Source organism: Jaculus jaculus, chromosome 13 (assembly GCF_020740685.1).
Source record: "Jaculus jaculus isolate mJacJac1 chromosome 13, mJacJac1.mat.Y.cur, whole genome shotgun sequence".
NCBI classification, from domain to species: Eukaryota; Metazoa; Chordata; class Mammalia; order Rodentia; family Dipodidae; genus Jaculus; species Jaculus jaculus.
In genome coordinates this window covers 35355065-35376909 of record NC_059114.1, presented here as the reverse complement: position 1 = coordinate 35376909, position 21845 = coordinate 35355065, and the positions used below count along the sequence as shown (strand labels likewise).

At 38.3% G+C, this 21845-nt stretch overlaps 1 protein-coding gene across 3 annotated transcripts in view; it reads right to left on the bottom strand.

Moving 5' to 3' along the window:
* Htr4 (5-hydroxytryptamine receptor 4) overlaps nt 1–21845 on the bottom strand; it is a 209540-nt gene that overhangs the window by 11136 nt on the left and 176559 nt on the right. Inside the window, exon 7 of one of the 3 annotated variants that reach the window (XM_004664750.3) lies at nt 17742–17817. The exons of the other annotated variants lie outside the window; for them this stretch is intronic. Within the exon in view, the coding sequence (XP_004664807.2) occupies nt 17757–17817 (61 nt within the window). The 3' untranslated portion in view covers nt 17742–17756. The remainder of the gene's footprint in view (nt 1–17741; nt 17818–21845) is intronic. 3 annotated transcript variants of the gene reach the window in all.

Genomic DNA, 21845 nt, shown 5'->3' with positions numbered 1-21845 from the left:
CACAGCTGAAGAAACCTAAACACAGAGGTTAAGGTTCTCCTTTAGCTAGGAATTAAACCTAGGCATGCTAAAATGCAGATCACTATGAATATTCCCTTACCTTATTTTTGGCAGGCTATAGATAGCTCTTGGTACCTCACACAATGGAAAAACTATCACAGAAGCTAAGGAAATATTTATTACATGAGTTACAGAGTAAAAGAACCCTCCTCTAACATTACTTGGCATCTGAATTGGTTTCATAGGATTTGGTTAACTATTCTTCTGTTGGTCTTCCTTCCATTCTTGTATTGAAAGGCGCAAGAATTCAGAAGCCCAGAAATACTATCACGCTCCAAAGGGAGCTTAAGCGGGCCCCTGCATACCTCAAACTCCAGGCTTTACTCTCTGTTGGAAGCAAGTAAAGAATCCCTCTTCTCATTATATCAGAGCCCGCTCCTAATATAAAACTAGGTAAAAAGGGCATGAGATAGCCCTCAAGGATGGGAAATAAGTAATGAAGTGAACTACTTATTTGGTTTCTGTAAATAGCCTGCACCATCAGCCTTAATAGCCCACACCGTAAGCCTTAGTAGCCCGCACCATAAGCCGTAGCAGCCTGCCTCAGACCACCAAGGTCATAGGAGACTGATACCACACTCTGCTACCCCCACCCAAGGACCTGCGCAAATGCTGACCTCAAAGGTCACAGGAGACTGATACCACACTCTGCTACTCCCACCCAAGGACCTATGCAAAGACTGACCACCAAGGTCATAGGAGACTGATTGGTCCACGAGGGGCTTGAACAAATTAAACTAATTGGCTTAGAAACTATGGAGTGGCACAAACTGACTGGCTCATACCCTGCGGGCTCCTGATGTTAAAAAAAAATGATTGGTCTAATGCACAGGCTTTGTTAGAAACCCTATAAAAACTGCCCCGTTCCTGCATTTGGGGCTCTGCAGTCTTCTACCCCTGTGCGGTGTACGACTGTGGGCCCCAGCGCGCTTGGAATAAAATCCTCTTGCAGTTTGCATCAAGACCGCTTCTTGTGAGTGATTTGGGGTATCGCCATATCCGGGCAGAGTGTGGGGTCCCCATCTTGGGGTTCCTTCAGTATGTTATACCACTCTTAACATCTTTGTATCAGGGGGTCCCTAGCCATTCTGCTATGGGAATTGCTGTATCTTTTCAGATGGAGGTAAGAGAGTAGCCTCCACATATCTGTCTTTCAGACAAAGAATAGTTGTGGACATTTCTGGGTTTTGATTTCTCTCTGAGAACACTTGAAAGTTCTTCTTAACTTCATAAATCAAAGATGTGTTACTAGCTATTCTTCATGCATCCAAAGACCAGTAATTGGGCTGGGAATGCAGCTTAATGGAAGACTGTTTACATAGCATGAGTAAGGCCTTAGCTTTAATATCTAATATTGAACAAAAATGCCAGGTATTTAATGGCTTCCCCAGTCTGGAAGCCTGTACTGAGTTTTGAAGACCTCTCAATCAGCAAAGTACTTATCAAAAAGTTAAAATAGACTTTTCCTGTCTTCCCTAGCTTTTTTCCTCTCAAAAATATTTTGCAGGATCTTCAATGACCTTGGTCACAGAATCACTGAGTCAATAAGAGATAATAGCTCATGTGTGACACAGAGAAAATATAACAAAAAGTACCCAACAGCAAACATCTCCCCACACTATTACTTTAGTACAGGAAAACTTAATGGAATTTCAAAATCACAACTTTAAACAAAGTTGTTTCCAAGCCAATTTGATAGTAGGCAAATAAAAATAAAGTGTAAGTTTCATTTAAAAGTACTAGACCAGTGGTAGGTGTGATCGTTAATTTCTGTTGTCAATTTAACAGGATTTAAAATCACTGAGGGAATTAATCTTTGAGATTGTGTGAGAGGGATTTTTTAGATTAAGTTAACTGAGATGGGAGGACAAATGCTACCTGTGAATGGTACTACTCCATGGGCTAGCATCCTGGAGTGAATAAAAGGAAGAGAGAAGGCTGGATGCATTACTTTCTGCTTCCTGATGCATGTGCTCAGTTGTTTCATGTTCCTGACACCACACTTTCCTCACCATGATGGACTGTAACTTCAGGCTCTAAGTCAAAATAAGTCCTTTCTTCTGGAGTTGCTTTTGTCACATATTTGGGCAATGAGAATGCAATGAAAATAACAGGTATCCAGTTTTGATAAAAGTACCATGGTTGCATGAGGTGTTAGTATAAGAGCATGCTGCATGAATGGAATGCAAATTTCTGGGAAACAATATTATTTTTCTTCTCTATGAATATAAATTTCTTTCATCCCCCATCCCCACCCTGGGATCCTGGAGGCTCTGGCATAGCGACTAAGCAGGCAGCTTCAAGTTTTAAATTCTCTTCCAAACCGGCCTTAAACAAAATCAACACAAGAGAGTTCCGGCAGCCTGAAGGTAGGTCACATGGAGACCCCCTCAGAGGTCTACATTTCCTCTTTTTTGGTGGTGGCTGGGAAGGCAACCTTTCCTCCTGCATCCTAAAGTTGGTGTCTTCCCTGCTGCTTTGGGGTAATTACAGCCCTGTGAAGTTGCTTTACCCAGGTCTCTAAAGGACAGAGGCCCTCCCAGATACATAGTGGGTGGTCCTGGCTATGAAACTCCCTTGATCCCATCAGAAGACACCCCCCCACCCATCTCCTAAAAGCATTTTCTCCCCTGTGGCCTGAGCAAGAGGAATTGTAAGCCTTTTCTGACTTCCCTCCCCAAAGCAGCCCTACTTCCCAGCGCTCTGGAGTGGGTTCCCTCATCTGTTGGAGCCAGCTGAGGTAAGGGCTTCATGTCTAGTCAAACCTGGCCTGGGGCAGAGGGAGAGCTTATTAGGAAGGTGGATTGATGGCGGTAGGGGCGCTGGTGCCTGTTGCAGGGTCGTGGCTGGAGGAAGGAAGGAGGAGGAACAGATTGGAAAACTGTTTTTAGAAAAGGTTTTATAAAACCGAGAAACCATGCCCAGTCTGGAATAAATGCTACTGCACCATCCTAACAAAACACACAAAACTCTCTCTAGCTCTCTCTCTAAAATAATGAAAGAAGGGGTGCTGGAAAGATGGCATAGAAGTTAAAGGCACTTTCCTGCAAAGCCTAATGACCCATATTCCACTCTCTAGATCCCATGTTAGCCAGACACACAAAGGTGAGGCAAGTGCAAGGTCGCACATGCCCACTAGGTGGCACAAGTGTCTGGAGTTTGATTGCAGTGGCTGAGCCCATGGCGTGCCAATCTTAAAAAAATAAAAATTAAATTATTATAGCTACAAAAATTATAAATTATAATTAAAAATTAAATTAAAAATAAAAAACACAAAGCAGAACAAACTGAAAATGCTGAATCTTCTTAGAGATGGTAGAGAAGTGAAGTCCCAGGCAATACAGAAATTCAGAGCTTTCTGTATTGGAAACCTCCAGGAAGTCAGTATCAGGGTAGGAAAACTGAATTGTAATAGACAATTGTGATGAGGACATTTTTGTGAGTTTTTCTGTACAGGATTTTTAGCTATTTTTCATAGTAAAAAGGGGTACAACTCTTTATGCTTCTGAAATGGTGAAAGAGAACAAAACTATTGTGAAATTCTGAAGCATTTTGTTCTTTTTTAACCAGATCTATCTTCAGGAGGAATTACCTAACTGAGCTTATTCTGCTTAATCTACCAGGGTTTTGTCACAGTTCAACTAATGAAGAGAAATACACAACTCCAGCCAGTTGTAGCTTTTGGGTCCACCAACGTGGTGGGAGAGGGCTGAAAAACACTTGTGAAATCTACTTCTTGAAAGCAGAACATTCCCAAAGGTCAGACCTAATCACAGGATTACAGCACATTTTACCTCCACCTTTACTATGACATCACCAAAGCCTTTACTTGTCATATCCTTTCCAGCTATCAACAAGAACCTACCAACCTACTAAAAAAAGACATACAGTTTAAAGAGCCAGGTGGAAGATGGGAACCAGACTCAGATGTAGAAGGGTTAATGGAATTATCAGATTAGGAACTATAAAAGCTATGTTCCTATTCTAAGAACTTCCATGAAATAAGTTGCTAGCACATAAGAAAGATAACCAATGTAAGCAGAAATAGAAATTGTAGAAAACAAATAGAGTTCTAAAGATCAAAAAATGAAGAATGCCTTTGATGGGCTAACTAGACTTTATGCAAATAGGAAGGAATCTGGAAAAATTACAAATTAAAAAAAAGATAGGACTTCCGGTTAAGATGGCGGCGTAGGTACCACGCCAAAGCAGCCTGGGGGGAAAAAAGACCAAAAAGCCTCAGCAAAATACACACTTTTACTAAAAAGTGAGGTGTATAAGAAACTGAAGCGTCAGCAGAGAAGTAGGAGAGATCCAGAGCATCCAGAGCCCGCACAGGCCGGCAAAAGTGGCCCCGGCAGCTCCGCCAACCGTGGCGGCGGCGGGGCCCACCAGAAAGCTGCTAGGCTCGGCTCCAGCCGCAGGAAAAGCCAGGTGCAGGAGCTTCTCCTTATACCACGCTCTCCACAACTCAGGAAACGTGAAGGGAGAGCCGCAGTGAGCAGCAGAGGAGCAGAACGCGAGGTAGAAGAACACGTGGAACAGCAAGAGAACCAGAGCAGCTGCGGCTCCCTCCCCTCCCCCACCGCTTGAGCCCAGCTCCAGTGAACAAAGCAGCATCCCTGGACCCAGCCACGCCAACTTGAGCTGACAGCGTGACCCAAGCAGGAGCAGAGTTTGGCAGCAACATCAGCAGCACCAGAACTGGTACCAGCAACCCCAGCAGCAGCAGACGCAGGAGCGGCAGCAGAGGCAGACCCAGGACTGGCAACAACGGCAGACCCAGCAGCAGCAGCAGTTCCAGCAGCGGGGGTGCTGATCTGCAGGGCCACAGTTGCCAGGCTTGGTTTGCCCTGCAGGAAAAGCCAGTGCCCAGCTCCAGAAATCACAACAGCAGCCCGACGACCCAGGCAGCAACTTGACTGAGACCAAACTCATCCAAGGTAACTGGGTTTGCACCAGGGAAGGGTCTCACTTGGTCACAAGCTAACTGGGATCCCTCAAAACACCAGAAATCTTAACCTCTTTGTTGATAGATGATCTGGTTGTTATAATAACTATTCTGGCATACATGCTTGGGGCTGTTTTTGACTGAATGGGTACAGTGTTTAGTTAACTTTTAGAATCTACCTGTGTTTTATTCCACTCAGCCTACTTGAGTACTCCCACAGCAGGGAAACTCAACCCCTAGGAGCACCTTGTAGATACTCTCAGAGTCTTAAGAGCCACATCTAACACCTTAAGCTCCTACCCTGAAAATATATAACATCAAATAAATTGATACAGCTAAGAATACACAGCTAGCTAGATTATCCAAGCATTAACTTAATCAAAGATGCAAAAATAAATACATTATAACACAAGAAACACTAACAAGCAAGACAATATAAATCCCTCTAACAGTATTAATGCATCACAAATGACCTCCAGTGAGAACGAGTTAGAGGAAATGCCTGAAAAAGATTTCAAAGGAATGATTGTAAATATGTTCAAAGAAGTCAGAGAACAAATCAAAGGAGTCAAAGAGGAACTTAAAGAGGAAATCAAAGGAATAAAAGAAGATGCAGGACACCAATTTCATGAAATAAAGAAGGCAATACAAGACATAAATAAGGAAATAAAAATAATAAGGAAAAACCAGTCAGAATTACTAGCAATGAAGAACACAGTTAATGAAAAAAAAAGCTCTGTAGAAAATCTTACCAGTAGAATGGATGAAGGAGAGGACAGAATATCTAAGCTAGAAGACCAGGTGGCAGATCTAAGACAGGCCAACAAAGAGAACAACAAACTTATAGAAAAGTATGAGTGGGAATTTCAAGATATTTGGGACGCTAAGAAAAGATCAAATATTAAAAATCAGGGCATAGTAGAAGGAGAAGAATTTCACTCAAAAGGCATAGTAGGTATCTTCAACAAAATCATAGAAGAAAATTTCCCCAAAATTGGGAAAGAGGTGCCAATAGAGATACAGGAAGCCTTTAGAACCCCAGCCACACAAAACCTGGAAAGAACCTCTCCACGCCATATTATAATCAAACTTCCAAACACACACACCAAAGAAAAAATATTGAAAGCAGTTAGAGAGAAAAATCAAGTTACCTACAAGAGTAAACCCATCAGGATTACAGCAGATTATTCAACACAAACTTTTAAAGCCAGAAGGGCTTGGGGTGATATATTCCAAGATCTGAAAGATAACAACTGTCAACCAAGGTTACTTTATCCTGCAAAGTTATCCATTCAAATAGACGGAGAAATAAGGATATTCCATGACAAAAGCAGGTTAAAGGAGTATTTGAAGACAAAACCAGCTCTACAGAAAATACTTCATAGAATCTTCCATGCTGAAGAAAAGGAAAAGCACACATATAAGGAACCTAGAAAAAAACAAGCAATACTCAAATACTAGTTAACAGAAGAAAGCACAGGTAGAACCAGAACCACAAAAAAAAAAAAAAAAAAAAAGGCAAACATAAATACACACCTTTCAATAATATCTCTTAATATCAACAGCCTCAATGCCCCAATGAAAGACATAGATTCGCAGACTGGGTTAAAAAGCAGGATCCTACAATTTGTTGTCTCCAAGAAACTCACCTTTCTGCAAAGGATAGACATTACATTAGGGTGAAAGGTTGGAAGACGGTGTTTCCAGCAAATGGGCCTAGAAAACAAGCAGGGTTTGCTATCCTAATATCAGACAGGGTAGACTTTAGTCCAACGTTAGTCAAGAAAGATAAGGAAGGTCGCTTTATATTGATTAAGGGCACACTCCAACAGGAGGACATTACGATCCTAAACATATATGCACCTACATGGGGGCTCCCAAATTTGTCAAACAAACACTATTAGAACTAAGGTCATAGATAACACCAAACACAGTGGTGGTGGGTGACGTTAACACCCCACTCTCATCAATTGACAGGTCATCCCAGGAAAAAATAAACATAGAGGCATCAGGACTAAATGAGGTCATAGAAGGAATGGACTTAACAGATATATACAGGACATTTCATCCATAGGCTGCAGAATATACATTCTTTTCAGCAGCACATGGAACATTTTCTAAAATAGACCATATATTAGGACACAAAGCAAATCTTAACAAATTCAGGAAAATTGAAATAATTCCTTGCATTCTATCTGACCACAATGGAATTAAACTCCAAATCAGTAGCAAGAAAGGCTATAGAGCATACACAAAATCATGGAAACTAAACAATACACTAATAAATGATGAATGGGTCAATGAAGAAATCAAGAAAGAAATCAAAAAATTTATAGAGTCAAATGATAATGAGAATACAACATATCAAAATCTCTGGGACACAATGAAGGCAGTGCTAAGAGGTAAATTTATAGCCTTAAGTGCCTATATTAAGAAATTAGAAAGGTCGCAAGTAAATGACCTAATGCTTCGCCTTAAAGCCTTGGAAAAAGAAAAACAAGGCAAACCAAAAATCAGTAGGTGGGAAGAAATAATAAAGATTAGGGCAGAAATTAATGAAATAGAAACAAAAAGAACAATCCAAAGAATTAATGAAACAAGAGTTGGTTCTTTAAAAGGATAAGCAATATTGATAATCCCTTAGCAAATCTGACCAAAAGAAAGAGAGAAGAGAACCAAATTAATAAAATCAGAGATAAACAAGTTAACATCACAACAGATTCCAGAGAAATTCAAAAAATCATAGGGACATACTTTAAAAGCATATACTCCACAAAGTATGAAAATCTGAAAGAAATGGATGATTTCCTTGATCTATATGACCTACCTAAATTAAATCAAAATGAGATTAATCACTTAAATAGACCTATAACAAACATGGAGATCCGAACAGTTATCAATAATCTCCCAACTAAAAAAAGCCCAGGCCCGGATGGATTCACTGCTGAATTTTACCAGACTTTTAAGGAAGAACTAACACCATTGCTTCTTAAGCTTTTCTAGGAATTAGAAAAAGAAGGAATTCTACCAAACTCCTTCTATTAGGCCAGAATCACCCTGATACCAAAACCAGGCAAAGATAGAACAAAAAAAAGAAAATTACCTACCAATATCCCTCATGAACATAGATGCAAAAATTCTCAACAAAATATTGGCAAACAGAATACAAGAGTATATCAAAAAGATCATTCACCCTGACCAAGTAGGCTTGATCCCACAGATGCAGGGATGGTTCAACATACGCAAATCTATAAATGTAATACATTACATAAACGGGTTGAAGGACAAAAATCACATGATCATCTCATTAGACGCAGAGAAAGCATTTGATAAAATCCAACATCCCTTCATGATAAAAGTCCTACAGAGACTGGGAATAGAAGGAACATATCTCAATATAATGAAGGCTATTTATGACAAGCCTACAGCCAACATATTACTAAATGGGGAAAAACTGGAAGCTTTTCCACTAAAATCAGGAACAAGACAAGGGTGTCCACTGTCCCCACTTTTATTTAATATAGTTTTGGAAGTCTTAGCCATAGCTATAAGGCAAGAGACACACATAAAAGGGATACCAATTGGAAAGGAAGAGATCAAGTTATCATTATTTGCAGATGACATGATTCTATACATAAAGGACCCTAAAGACTCTACTAGCAAACTGTTAGAGCTGATCGAAACCTATAGCAATGTAGCAGGATACAAAATAAATACACAGAAATCAGTAGCCTTCATATATAACAACAAACACACAGAGGATGAAATCAGAGAATCGCTCCTGTTCACAATTGCATCAAAAAAAAATAAAGTACCTTGGAATAAACCTAACAAAGGAAGTAAAGAATCTCTACAATGAGAACTTTAAAACACTCATGCGAGAAATTGCAGAAGACACTAGAAAGTGGAGAAACATCCCTTGTTCCTGGATTGGTAGAATCAATATTGTGAAAATGGCAATCTTACCTAAAGCAATCTACATTTAATGTAATGCCTATCAAAATTCCAAAGGCTTTCTTCATGGAAATAGAAAAAATAATCCAAAAATTCATTTGGAATCACAAAAAACCTCAAATATCTACAATAATACTGAGCAACAAAAATGAGGCTGGTGGTATCACCATACCTGATTTCAACCTATACTACAGAGCCATAGTAACAAAAACAGCATGGTACTGGCACAAAAACAGACATGTAGATCAGTGGAACAGAATAGAGGACCCAGTTGTAAGCCCAAGTAGATATAGCAACCTGATATTTAATAAAAATGCCAAAAATACTCATTAGAGAAGAGACAGCCTCTTCAGCAAATGGTGTTGGGAAAACTGGATATATATCTGCAGAAGGATGAAAATAGATTCTTCTCTCTCGCCATGTACAAGAATTAAGTCCAAATGGATTAAAGACCTTAACATCAGACCTGAAACTCTGAAACTGCTAGAGGAAAAGTTAGGGGAAACCCTTCAACATATTGGTCTTTGCAAAGACTTTCTGAATACAACCCCAATTGCTCAGATAATAAAACCGCAGATTAATCACTGGGACCTCATGAAAGTACAACAATTTCGCACTGCAAAGGACACAGTGAAAAAAGCAAAGAGGCAACCTACAGAATGGGAAAAAATCTTTGCCAGCTATATATCTGATAGAGGATTAATATATAGGATATACAAAGAACTCAAAAAGTTAAATAATAAGGAATCAAACAAGCCAATCAAAAAATGGGCTATGGAGCTAAATAGAGCATTCTCAAAGGAAGAAATATGAATGGCATATAAGCATCTAAAAAAATGTTCTATGTCACTAGTCATCAGGGAAATGCAGATTAAAACTACATTGAGATTCCATCTCACTCCTGTCAGATTGGCCACCATCATGAAAACAAATGATCATAAATGTTGGCGGGGATTTGGAAAAAGAGGAACCCTTCTACACTGCTGGTGGGAATGCAATCTGGTCCAGCCATTGTGGAAATCAGTGTGGAGGTTCCTAAAACAGCTAAAGATTGATCTACCATATGACCCAGCTACAGCACTCCTAGGCATATATCCGAAGGACTCATCTCATTTCCTTAGATGTACGTGCTCAACCATGTTTATTGCTGCTCAATTTATAATAGCTGGGAAATGGAACCAGCCTAGAAGTTCCTCAACAGATGAGTGGATAATGAAGATGTGGCACATTTATACAATGGAGTTCTACTCAGCGGTAAAGAAAAATGAAGTTATGAAATTTGCAGAAAAATGGATGGACCTGGATAAGTGAGGTAACCCAGGCCCAGAAAGCCAAGCACAACATGTTCTCCCTCATATGTGGATCATAGCTACAGATGATTGAGCTTCTGCATGAGAAGGAAAATACTTAGTAGCAGAGGCCAGTAAGTTAAAAAGGAGACATAAAGGGAAGAGAAAGGAAGGGAGGAGGGTACTTAATAGGTTGATATTGTATATATGTAATTACAATGATTGTAATGGGGAGGTAATATGATGGAGAATGGAATTTCAAATGGGAAAGTGTGGGGGTGGGGAGGGAGGGAATTACCATGGGATATATTTTATAATCATGGAAAATCTTAATAAAAATTAAAAAAAAGATAGGAAAAAATATGTCTGAAACCGCTGCAACTCCAAAAGAAATAAAATGAATAATGGTAACATGAGAAAAGAAGACCAGGAAGAGATCTGAAGTGCTCAGAACTGAGAATTTTTGAGATACCATATTGCAGATCCAGGAAGCTCAGAGAGAATAGCAAATAGGACAAATGCCAATAAAATGGCATCTAGGAATATCATATTTAAATGAAAGGAAGTCAAACACAAAGAAAAAAATCAGAAAGTATAGGGAAGAAAATACCTTTTAGAACGCATGTAATCCAGAAGAACTGGAGTGAAATACTTAACTGCTGAAAATAAAAAAAGAACTCCTCCAAAGTGCAATACTGATCCTGTGAAATTATCCTTCAACAATGAGGAAGAAATACGAATTTTCCTGCCAGGCAAAAATTAAGGGAATCTGTTGTTAGTACACCTGTCTTACAAGAAATATCAATGGATTTTATTAAAACTTCTTTTTTTCATTTTAATTTTTTATTTGTAAGAGAGAGAGGGAGACACACACACACACACACACAGAGGGGGGGGAGGGGGAAAGAGAGGGAGAGAAAATGTATGTCCCACCTTGTGCATCTGGTTTACGTGGGTCCTGGGAAATCAATCCAAGGTCCTTTGACTTTGTAGGCAAGCACCTTAACTGCTAAGCCATTCTCCAGCCCCGATTTTAAAAGGCAGGAAAAATAGCATAGAGCAGATTCTCAGATCAACATATAGAAAGAGGGAATATCAGAGGGAAAAAATCCTTAAAGTAAAATAAACTGCTGTTTTTATTCTCAACTCATCAAACACACAATTTTTAAAAATGTTTTTGTTTATTTATTTATTTGCAAGCAACAGACAGAGAGAAAGAGAGAGAGAGAGAGGGAGAGAGAGAGAAAGAGAGAGAATGGGCACACTAGGGCTTCCAGCCATTGCAAATGAACTCCAGATGCATGTGCCCCCTTCAAGCACACAATTGTTCAAAATAAAAGTAACATACATTACATGAACTGAGGTATTTTTTATTGTTTGTTTGTCTTTGCTTTTGTTTTTTCAAGGTAGGGTTTTGTATTAGCTCAGGCTATTCATTATGTAGTTTCAGGGTGGCCTTGAACTCACAGCAGTCCTCCTATCTCTACCTCCCAAATGCTGGGATTAAAGGCGTGAGCCACCACTCCAGGCCTGAGCTGAGTTTTGTTAAATTATTTATAGTAATAACCTAAGGAATGAGAAGGAGGAATTAGGAATCTTTCATGTTACAAAGTATTCATGTTATTCATGAAAAACTATAATTTTATTTAAAGAGCAGCCATTAAAAAGTAAAGTACCAGATTTTATATGTATATGGCAATAAAATGGAATCATATAAAATGTTAATTACAACTTTAAAAACAGAAGGAAAAGGATTGGAAGAAAGATGTAGGAACACAGAAAAAAAGACAAAGTATCATAGATATTAATTAAGTTATATCGACAATCAATTTGAATGCTAATTGCTTAAATACACTAATAAAGAGGAGTGGATGTCAAAGTAGGATTATAAAAAGCAAGGCACTTGGAACAGCCCCCAGTCCAAGCACTCTAGTGGTCAAGACAGGAGAATTGTAGCTCAGTGGCAGCATGCTTGCCTAGTGTATGCAAGGCCCTGGTTTCAATCTCTAGCACTTCAAATGATGATAAAGAACTAACTACATGTTGTCTATAAGAGGCCCAATGTTCAGACACATATTGCATTAAAGTGAAGGGGAAAATAAACCAATGCTAACACCAACAGAAAGGAGTAGGAATACCTAATCTCATCTCCGAAGACACCGAAGACCTCACAGGTAGGAAAGTCATTCAGGATAAGGATGGACATTCCATAATAATGAAGGGACAGCGCTCCAAGCACACATAGCATCTATGCAGCTATGCAGCTAAGAACAGAATGTCAAACTGCGTGAGATTAAAAACGACAAACACAAGGAGGAATACGTGAATCCATTATTATATTGGGAGACTTCAACAGTTCTCTATCAGAAGTGAAGAGATCCAAGGGCAAAAAATGAGAAAGGACATAGTTGAATTCAAAAGAAACTGTCAATCTATTATTATTAACAATAGAATATACAATCCTTTAAAGTTTGCAGAAAATGCCCACTATAACAGACCAAAACTTATAAATTTAAGAGAGTACAAATCATATTATGTCTGCTCCCTTTCAGATCACGGTGGAATTAAAGTAGAAATCGGTAACAGAAATATTGCTTCCCCTGCCCCAGATACTTGGGGACTGAATGATGCACTTCTTAAAAAAAAAAAAAAAATACAAGTTGAATAAGAGATAAGTTTTAAAATATTTTTACCTGAATTAAAATTATAATACAACTTATCAAATGTTGTGTGATGCAGAAATTTCAGTGCTGAGAGGGAAATTTAAAGCACCGAAAGAATGGTTAGAACAGAAAAAATAAAAACCAAAAAAATCTACCATCAAGCTCAGCTTCTGCTTCAAGAAACTAGGAAGTAAAAAGGAACCCACCGTCTCAATTAACTTTGACAAAGTTCAATATTCCTTCATGATGAAAGCCTTGAAGAAGTGAGGTACAGAGGAACCTACCTCAACACAGTACAAGCTACACAGGACAAATCTACAGCTAACAGGACACTAAATGGGGAGAAACTAAAATGTTTGCTCTAAATCTAGAATGAGATAAAGGGTTGCTACTCTTTCCACTGTTATCTAATATGGGGTTCAAAATTTAGGCTAGAACAAAAGATGAGAAAAATGTAAAGGGGGTCTGGAGAGATGGCTTAGCGGGTAAGGCATTTGCCTGCAAAGTTGAAGGATCCACTTAAGTCAGATGCACAAGGGGCACATGAGTCTGTAGTTCAGTAGGAGTGGCTACAGGCCCTGCTATGCCCATTTTCTCTGTGTCTCTCTTTCGCTGCGTGCAAATAAAGAAATTAAATTTAAAAAACATTTTTAAAAAATGTAAAGGGGATACAAATAAGCAGAAAGAAGTCAAATTATCCCTATTTGCAGATAAAATGACCCTCTACTTAAAAGCCCATAGAATCATCAAAAGAAAGCAATAGTTGTTATGAATCTGTGATGGTAATGGACATGCCCTATGCCGAAAACAGCATTAGACAGCCTTCTTTTCCATCCTCTTGCTCTTACATTCTTCTCACTCCATTTTCCATGGAGTTCCAAGCCTTGGAGGTGTGTTTTAGACATTCCACTTAAGACTGAGCACATACTAGTCACTTAATCTTAGGGATTTTGCCAGTTGTGCATATCTGCACTTACCTCTGCCCATTGTAGTAAGAGAGACTACTATTATTGAGGCTTCAAGTAGTACTACTCTAAGGGAACAATATAGATCTTTAACAATTACACATGTTGTCTATTGTAGTTACCTCCTCATTGCAAGACTATACACCTGACCAAAAGCAGCTTGCAGGAAGAAAGGGTTTATTTTGGCTTCAAGTCTCGAGGGGAGACTTCTTCATGGTAAGGAAGCATGGCAGAGCAGAGGCTGGACATCATATCCTAGAATGGGAGCAATCTAAATACTGGGCATGGAGCCAAACTAATATACCTCAAGATCCTCCCCAGTGACATGCTTCCTCCAGTAAGCCTCTACCTCCTGAACTGCCACCAGCTGGGGATTGAAGATGAGACTTAATCAGAAACACATGAGGCTATAGGGGACATTTCATATTCAAGCTACCACACTGTCTAGCATGACTACAGTAGTAGGTTCCCTCCATGGTCTATGTTCTCAGCTTATGGTTAGGTTTATAGCACCAGGCATGAATTCCCTCCTATACACCTGACCTCAAATTCAGAGTGATTGATTACTCTCATAATGTGCCATTATTGCACCAGTGCTCACATCTTTCTGGAGGGTTGGTTTGAGAGTATGCAGAGTTCATAGCTATGCAGAACTGTTGACAGCTTTTCTCCCCCAGCAGCTTGCATAGCACATTCTTCCACCAAAAGACTTTTATATCTGATGAACACTTTCAGCAAAGTAGCAGGATACAAGTCAATGTATTAAAATAAGTAGTTTTTCTATATACCAACAGGAAGGAAGAAATGAAAGGGGAACATCCCATTTACAATAGCTAAAAATAAAAGGGGGGAGGAATAAACCTATCCAAGAGGACAAAAGTCCTCTACAATGAAACTTTGAGATACTTAGGAAAGAAACTGCAGAAGAAACTAGAAGATGGAAAGACCGCCAATGTTCATGGATCAGCATAATTAATATTGTGAGAATGGTTGTATTATAGAAAATAATGACACATTCAATGCAATCTCCATTAACATTCCAGTAACATTCACAGTACCAGGGGAAAAAAATCCTAAATTTCTTATGAAAGCACAGAAGGCCTAGAATAGCTAAAGCAATCCTTCATAGAAAAAGCAGTGTTGGAGACATTACAATACCCAATCTCAAGTAATGTTGCACAGCCAGAGTAGCAAAAGCAGCATGGGACTGGCACACAAAAGACATATAGATCAAATGAACAGAATTGCATAGAAGAATGGGATGGTGAATAGAATAGCAAGAATAGAACAGAGACACAGAAATAAACCAACACAGTTACAGCTATCTAATTTTTGGCAAAGCAGGAAAAACTGAATTTCATTATGTAGAAAATTAAACTATCACTCTATCTCTTACCCTATATAAATTAGTTTAAAATGGATAAAAGACTTTAATATAATACCTGAAACTTGAAACTGCTAGAGGAAAACATTGGTTAGAAAAAAAAAAAAAAAACAACTTCCACAATATAGACATAAATAAGGTTTTTCTGGAAAGAACTCCAATAACACAGGAAATAATCCCAAAAATCTTAAAATAAGATTGCAAAAAATAAGAATCTTCTGTGTAAAGAAGCAAACAATCACCACAATGAAGAGACAGCCCACAAAATGGAGAAAAGCAATCTTTGCCAAGTACACATCAGACAGAGGGTTGATATCCATGGTATACAAAGAACTGCAAAAAGTAACTACCAAAGCCCAATCAGTACATGAGCTGATGAAATAGATAGTTCTCATTAGAAGGAATGCATACCTGAAATGTATATGTAAGTTATGCAAGACATTTAACCTGGAAAGCTTAATTAGACTATGATTATAACTCAGTGTTAGAGTGCTTGGTCAGTATGCACAAAATCCTGGATTTGACAAACAGCTCTGGAAGAAACAATGAAGCAAACTAAATTAATGTAATCTGTCACATCACCAGAATAAAAAAAGAAAAATTGCATGATTGTATCCATAAATGAATGAGGGGTTTATTACAAAATTCAGCACCCACCATAATGAATTTTCTCAGTAAACTAGGAATAAAAGAAACTTCCTCAGTTTGATAAAGAACACCTATGAAGCCTTGCAGCTAACATTGTACTGAATGGTGAGAAAGCCTTGAACAATGCTAGGTTGTCCTCTGCACTAATTTTCAGCTGGTGAAAGTCCTATGAATGAAACATGATAAAAATAAATCATTACACAAATTGAGAAGGAATAAATAAAATTCTTTGCAAATGATATGATAATTACAGCTATGTAGATGATCTGAAAAATGTCTCCCCAAAGCTCCTGAAACTAGTAAGCAATTATATCAAGTTTGCGGAAATCTGCATATGGATGTTTATAGCAGTTTTGTTCATAATTGCCCAAACTTTCAAGCAATCAAGATATCCTTAAGTGGGAGAGTGGATAAATAAACTGAAGCACATCTGACAGTGGACTATTATTCAGAAGTAAAAAGAAATGAGCTATGAAGCCATGAGAAAAATGTAGAGAGAATTTAAATGTACATGACTAAGGAAAGGAAGACCTGCTATAAACGTAATATACTAGATTATTTCAAGTATTGAAATTCTGGAAAAAGGAAAGGTATTGGGAAGTAAAAAGATCTGCAAAGTATAAGAGGGAAAGGAAGAGATGAATGAATAGGCAGAGAACAGAGGTCTTTTAGAACAGTGAAATTAGCTAAGGATGTGGCTCAGTAGGTTGAGTGTTATTCCAGCATATACAATGCCCTGGTTTCAATACCCAGAACTACTTAAGCTGGGCATGGTGATACATGCTTGTAATTCTACCACTCAGGCAGGGGAATTAGGCATTCCAGGTCATCCTAGTGAGTTGGAGAGCAGCCTGGACTACATGAGATCCTGTGTCAAAAAAGGGATATTACTCTATAAAATGCTATGCCATCATACATTTGTACATGCCCAAACTGGAAACCACCAAGAATGAGCCCTAGAGCATTCTATGGACCCTTGGTGATAATGATGTGTTTATGTAGGCTCATCATATTTAATAAAATATACCACTTTGGCGGAGGATGGTGATAATGGGGGAGGCTATGAAAGCAGGAAGTACATGGGAAGTCTCTATACCTTACACCCCTCTTTCAAGCTTACTATGTATCCAAAACTGTCATAAAATACAAAAGTGTATTTTTAAAAAATTCTTGATTTTATCATAATTATTCATTAAAGAAATTTTTTATTAAAGAGTACACACCACTTACAGACAAGCTGATAAAGATGAAAAGCACTGGTACAACTGAGATAAGAAAACCTTTGCAGATCATGGTTGTACTGGTAAACTCAGCTCCACCAAAGTGCACATCTCTCATGAGACTTGCAATGGAAAGAAGTCAAAAGAGTCTATGAATCCCTTATGATATATAAAATAAAGCTCTCCAAATACGAATGTTCAAGTGAATAGCTGTACAGAAGGAAGAGTGATGTTCCTATGTTCACCCTCGGCCTTCTTAAGGGAAGACAGTAGAAGGACACATAAGGTTCAGAGTGCTTTTAAATAGTTTTATTTATCTGTGAACAGAGAGATGGCAGAGAGATGGAGGGAGGAAGGGAAGGAAGGAAAGCATGCATGACTGAGTGAGTGTGCCATGGCCTCTTTCTGCTGAAAGTGAGTTGTATACGCATGAACCACTTTGTAAATTTGGCTTTACATGAGTACTGGAGAATTGATCCCAGGCTTGTAGGCTTTGCAAGCAAGCACCTTTAATCACCGAGCCTCCTTCCAAGCCCCAGCAAAGGATGTTTAATGTATAGGAGCAGATTGCCAGATCCAGACAGACTCACAACACAGACAGACTTACAGAGCATATTCAGAGTTAGACAGGAACTGGTCTATTGCAGAAGAGCAGGAGGAAGCTTGAGATAGAGGAGCAGCCACTTTTTAGTTGACACAGAAAACAGCCACAGATGAGGGAGAGCCAAGCAGAAGTTGGGAGAGAAAAAAGACAGAAAACACAAAGGTTATTAGATACATGATCTTAACATAAGTGAACATTCTAGTGTTCTTAGTTTTAGGTCCATGTAAGGCAGGAAACATTATATTATACAACATGGTTATACCATATTTTGTGCCTAAAAAGCAATTTTATAACTATGAGTCTTGAAACAATTTAGGGCATCCAAAGGGAAAACAACTACTGTCATTTATCAGGTAAGGAGACTTGGACTCTTCTCCTCTTTAGCTAATCTCTCATGATGTGTTATGAAGAGCTTTTGAAAATATAGTTGGATATATACACCACTTCCTGCCTATGGTAATTTCTAACTATCTCAATATGATGTTTTTAAGGCTGGAGCACATGTGTCCCGTATTCTTTCTCCCAACACACAGACATTGTACAAAATCTTAAGAAAACTATTACATTAGCCATGCTAACTGACCAGTCTTACCTTTAAGTCTAAATATGTTTGGTATGGGCAGCCTTAGCCTGACATCCTTTTATAGAGGTGAGGTAGGTTGCAGACCCAGGAAACCAGATGATGATGGCTGGTTTGGCTCTTATTTAGAGGATGATGTGACACATGGTTGTTGGTGGTGGACAGGGGACAGGATTGGCCAACTGGCAGCAAGTGAGAGAAAGCTCCATCACTTCAGACAAGAGGACTAACCTGGCACTAGTTCTCTATAATGGATTCTTCCTGGAGAGGAATGACATCCCATCTTCTTCTTCAGTCTGAGAACTCTGTATTCCCTGAACACATTATATTCAATTCCAGTGGCAGATGCTTAGTATAGTATGGTGTGAGTCCCTATCTGTATGGCATCGATTTTGTTCTATATATCTGGTGCAATATTGAAGCTTCATAGTGGTAATTTTCATTGTTTGAGTATCAACTCATCACCAAACAGAAATTTTCATATTACTTAATATTGCAGCCCATTTGAATTAAATGGTTTTAAATATAAGCAAAACCTTATTTCACCTGAAACAATAGGGTAGTATGTAGAAATAATGACTCCTTTCAAGAACTAACTTTGAAGTGTCACCTATTTTTATTGTCACCAAGTCACTCTTGTACTATGCCACTTATTTTTTTAAGAAATATTGAAAAAAATTCAATAAATTTAAAACATCAAATAACTTGGAAAAATTAGGATTCTTATCTTCAAGAAATACATCATTTACTATGCAGTTTTGAGTGTGAGAATGTTTAAATATTGAAACAAAGCCAGAGAATATTTTAAATTACATCAAACATTTTCAAAAACAAGTATGTATTAAAGGCTATAGATAAAAAAAGATAAATGCCACTTTTTTCTCCCAAAACAGAACCCTATAGATGAGTATCATGCTTTGTTCTAGTTGATGTTTGTACAAAGATTTATCTTGTCCTAATTTTTATTTTGATTGATGTAATCCCTTTCAATTTGTAAGAGAAGACTTAGTTTTGTGGCTAGTGTGTCTCAATAAATATTCCTTGAAAGTCCAGTGCAGGAGGAAGCATGGCGTGGGGAAAGACATGAGTGAACGAGAACATGCCTATGCAGCTCATTGCTCATGAGACAGGGTCAGTAAACACCAGCCATTACTATCCTGCCCCCCACACCCCGTGCTGGTTAGGTTTTACACTATGAACATTTGGGAAAGACAGAATAAATACTGGATTTCTAAATCCTTTTCATCTATTTAACAATTATCCATGTTATTTCACTTTTCTCAGAAATCTTTTTTTTTCTTTTCACAATTTTTATTAACATTTTCCATGATTATAAAAAATATCCCATGGTAATTCCCTCCCTCCACTCACCACACTTTTCCCTTTGAAATTCCATTCTCCATCGTATTACCTCCCCATCTCAATCATTGTACTTACATTTATACAATACCAATCTATTAACTCCCTCCTCCCTTCCTTTCTCTTCCCTTTATATCTCCTTTTTACCTTACTGGCCTCTGCTACTAAGTATTTTCCTTCTCATGCAGAAGCTCAATCATCTGTAGCTAGGATCCACATATGAGGGAGAACATGTTGTGCTTGGCTTTCTGGGCCTGGGTTACCTCACTTATCCAGGTCCATCCATTTTTCTGCAAATTTCATAACTTCATTTTTCTTTACCGCTGAGTAGAACTCCATTGTATAAATGTGCCACATCTTCATTATCCACTCATCTGTTGAGGAACTTCTAGGCTGGTTCCATTTCCCAGCTATTATAAATTGAGCAGCAATAAACATGGTTGAGCACGTACATCTAAGGAAATGAGATGAGTCCTTCGGATATATGCCTAGGAGTGCTGTAGCTGGGTCATATGGTAGATCAATCTTTAGCTGTTTTAGGAACCTCCACACTGATTTCCACAATGGCTGGACCAGATTGCATTCCCACCAGCAGTGTAGAAGGGTTCCTCTTTTTCCACATCCCTGCCAACATTTATGATCATTTGTTTTCATGATGGTAGCCAATCTGACAGGAGTGAGATGGAATCTCAATGTAGTTTTAATCTGCATTTCCCTGATGACTAGTGACATAGAACATTTTTTTACATGCTTATATGCCATTCATATTTCTTCCATTGAGAATGCTCTATTTAGCTCCATAGCCCATTTTTTGATTGGCTTGTTCGATTCGTTATTATTAATCTTTTTGAGTTCTTTGTATATCCTAGATATTAATCTCCTATCATATAGATAGCTGGCGAAGATTTTTTTTCCCATTCTGTAGGTTGCCTCTTTCCTTTTTTCACTGTGCCCTTTGCAGTGCAAAATTTTTGTACTTTCATGAGGTCCCAGTGATTAATCTGTGGTTTTATTGCCTGAGCAATTGGGGTTGTATTCAGAAAGTCTTTGCCAAGACTAATATGTTGAATGGTTTCCCCTACATTTTCCTCTAGCAGTTTCAGAGTTTCAGGTCTGATGTTAAGGTCTTTAATCCATTTGGACTTAATTCTTGTGCATGGAGAGAGAGAAGAATCTATTTTCATCCTTCTACAGATATATATCCAGTTTTCCCAACACCATTTGCTGAAGAGGCTGTCTTTTCTCCAATGAGTATTTTTGGCATTTTTATTGAATATCAGGTGGCTATAGCTACCTAGACTTACATCTGGGTCCTCTATTCTGTTCCACTGATCTACATGTCGGTATCTGTGCCAGTACCATGCTGTTTTTGTTACTATGGCTCTGTAGTATAGGTTAAAATCAGGTATGGTGATACCGCCAGTCTTATTTTTGTTGCTCAGTATTATTTTAGATATTCGAGGCTTTTGTGATTCCAAATGAATTTTTGGATTGTTTTTTCTATTTCCATGAAGAATGCCTTAGGAATTTTGATAGGGATTGCTTTTGGTAAGATTGCCATTTTCACAATATTGATTCTTCCAATCCAGGAACAAGGGATGTTTCTTCACTTTCTAGTGTCTTCTGCAATTTCTCACTTGAGTGTTTTAAAGTTCTCATTGTAGAGATTCTTTACTTCTTTGGTTAGGTTTATTCCAAGGTACTTTATTTTATTTTTTTTTTTGATGCAATTGTGAACAGGAGTGATTCTCTGATTTCATCCTCTGTCTCTTTGTTGTTAGCATACATAAAGGCTACTGATTTCTGTGTATTTATTTTGTATCCAGCTGTAGGTTCTGATCAGCTCTAACAGTTTGCTAGTCGAGTCTTTAGGGTCCTTTATGTATAGAATCATGTCATCTGCAAATAATAACTTGATCTCTTCCTTTCCAATTTGTATCCCTTTTATGTGTGTCACTTGCCTTATTGCTATGCCTAAAACTTCCAAAACTATATTAAATAAAAGTGGAGACGATGGACACCCTTGTCTTATTTCTTTTTTTAGTGGAAAAGCTTCCAGTTTTTCCCCATTTAGTAATATGTTGGCTGTAGGCTTGTCATAAATAGCTTTTATTATATTGAGATATGTTCCTTCTATTCCCAGTCTCTGTAGTACTATTATCATGAAG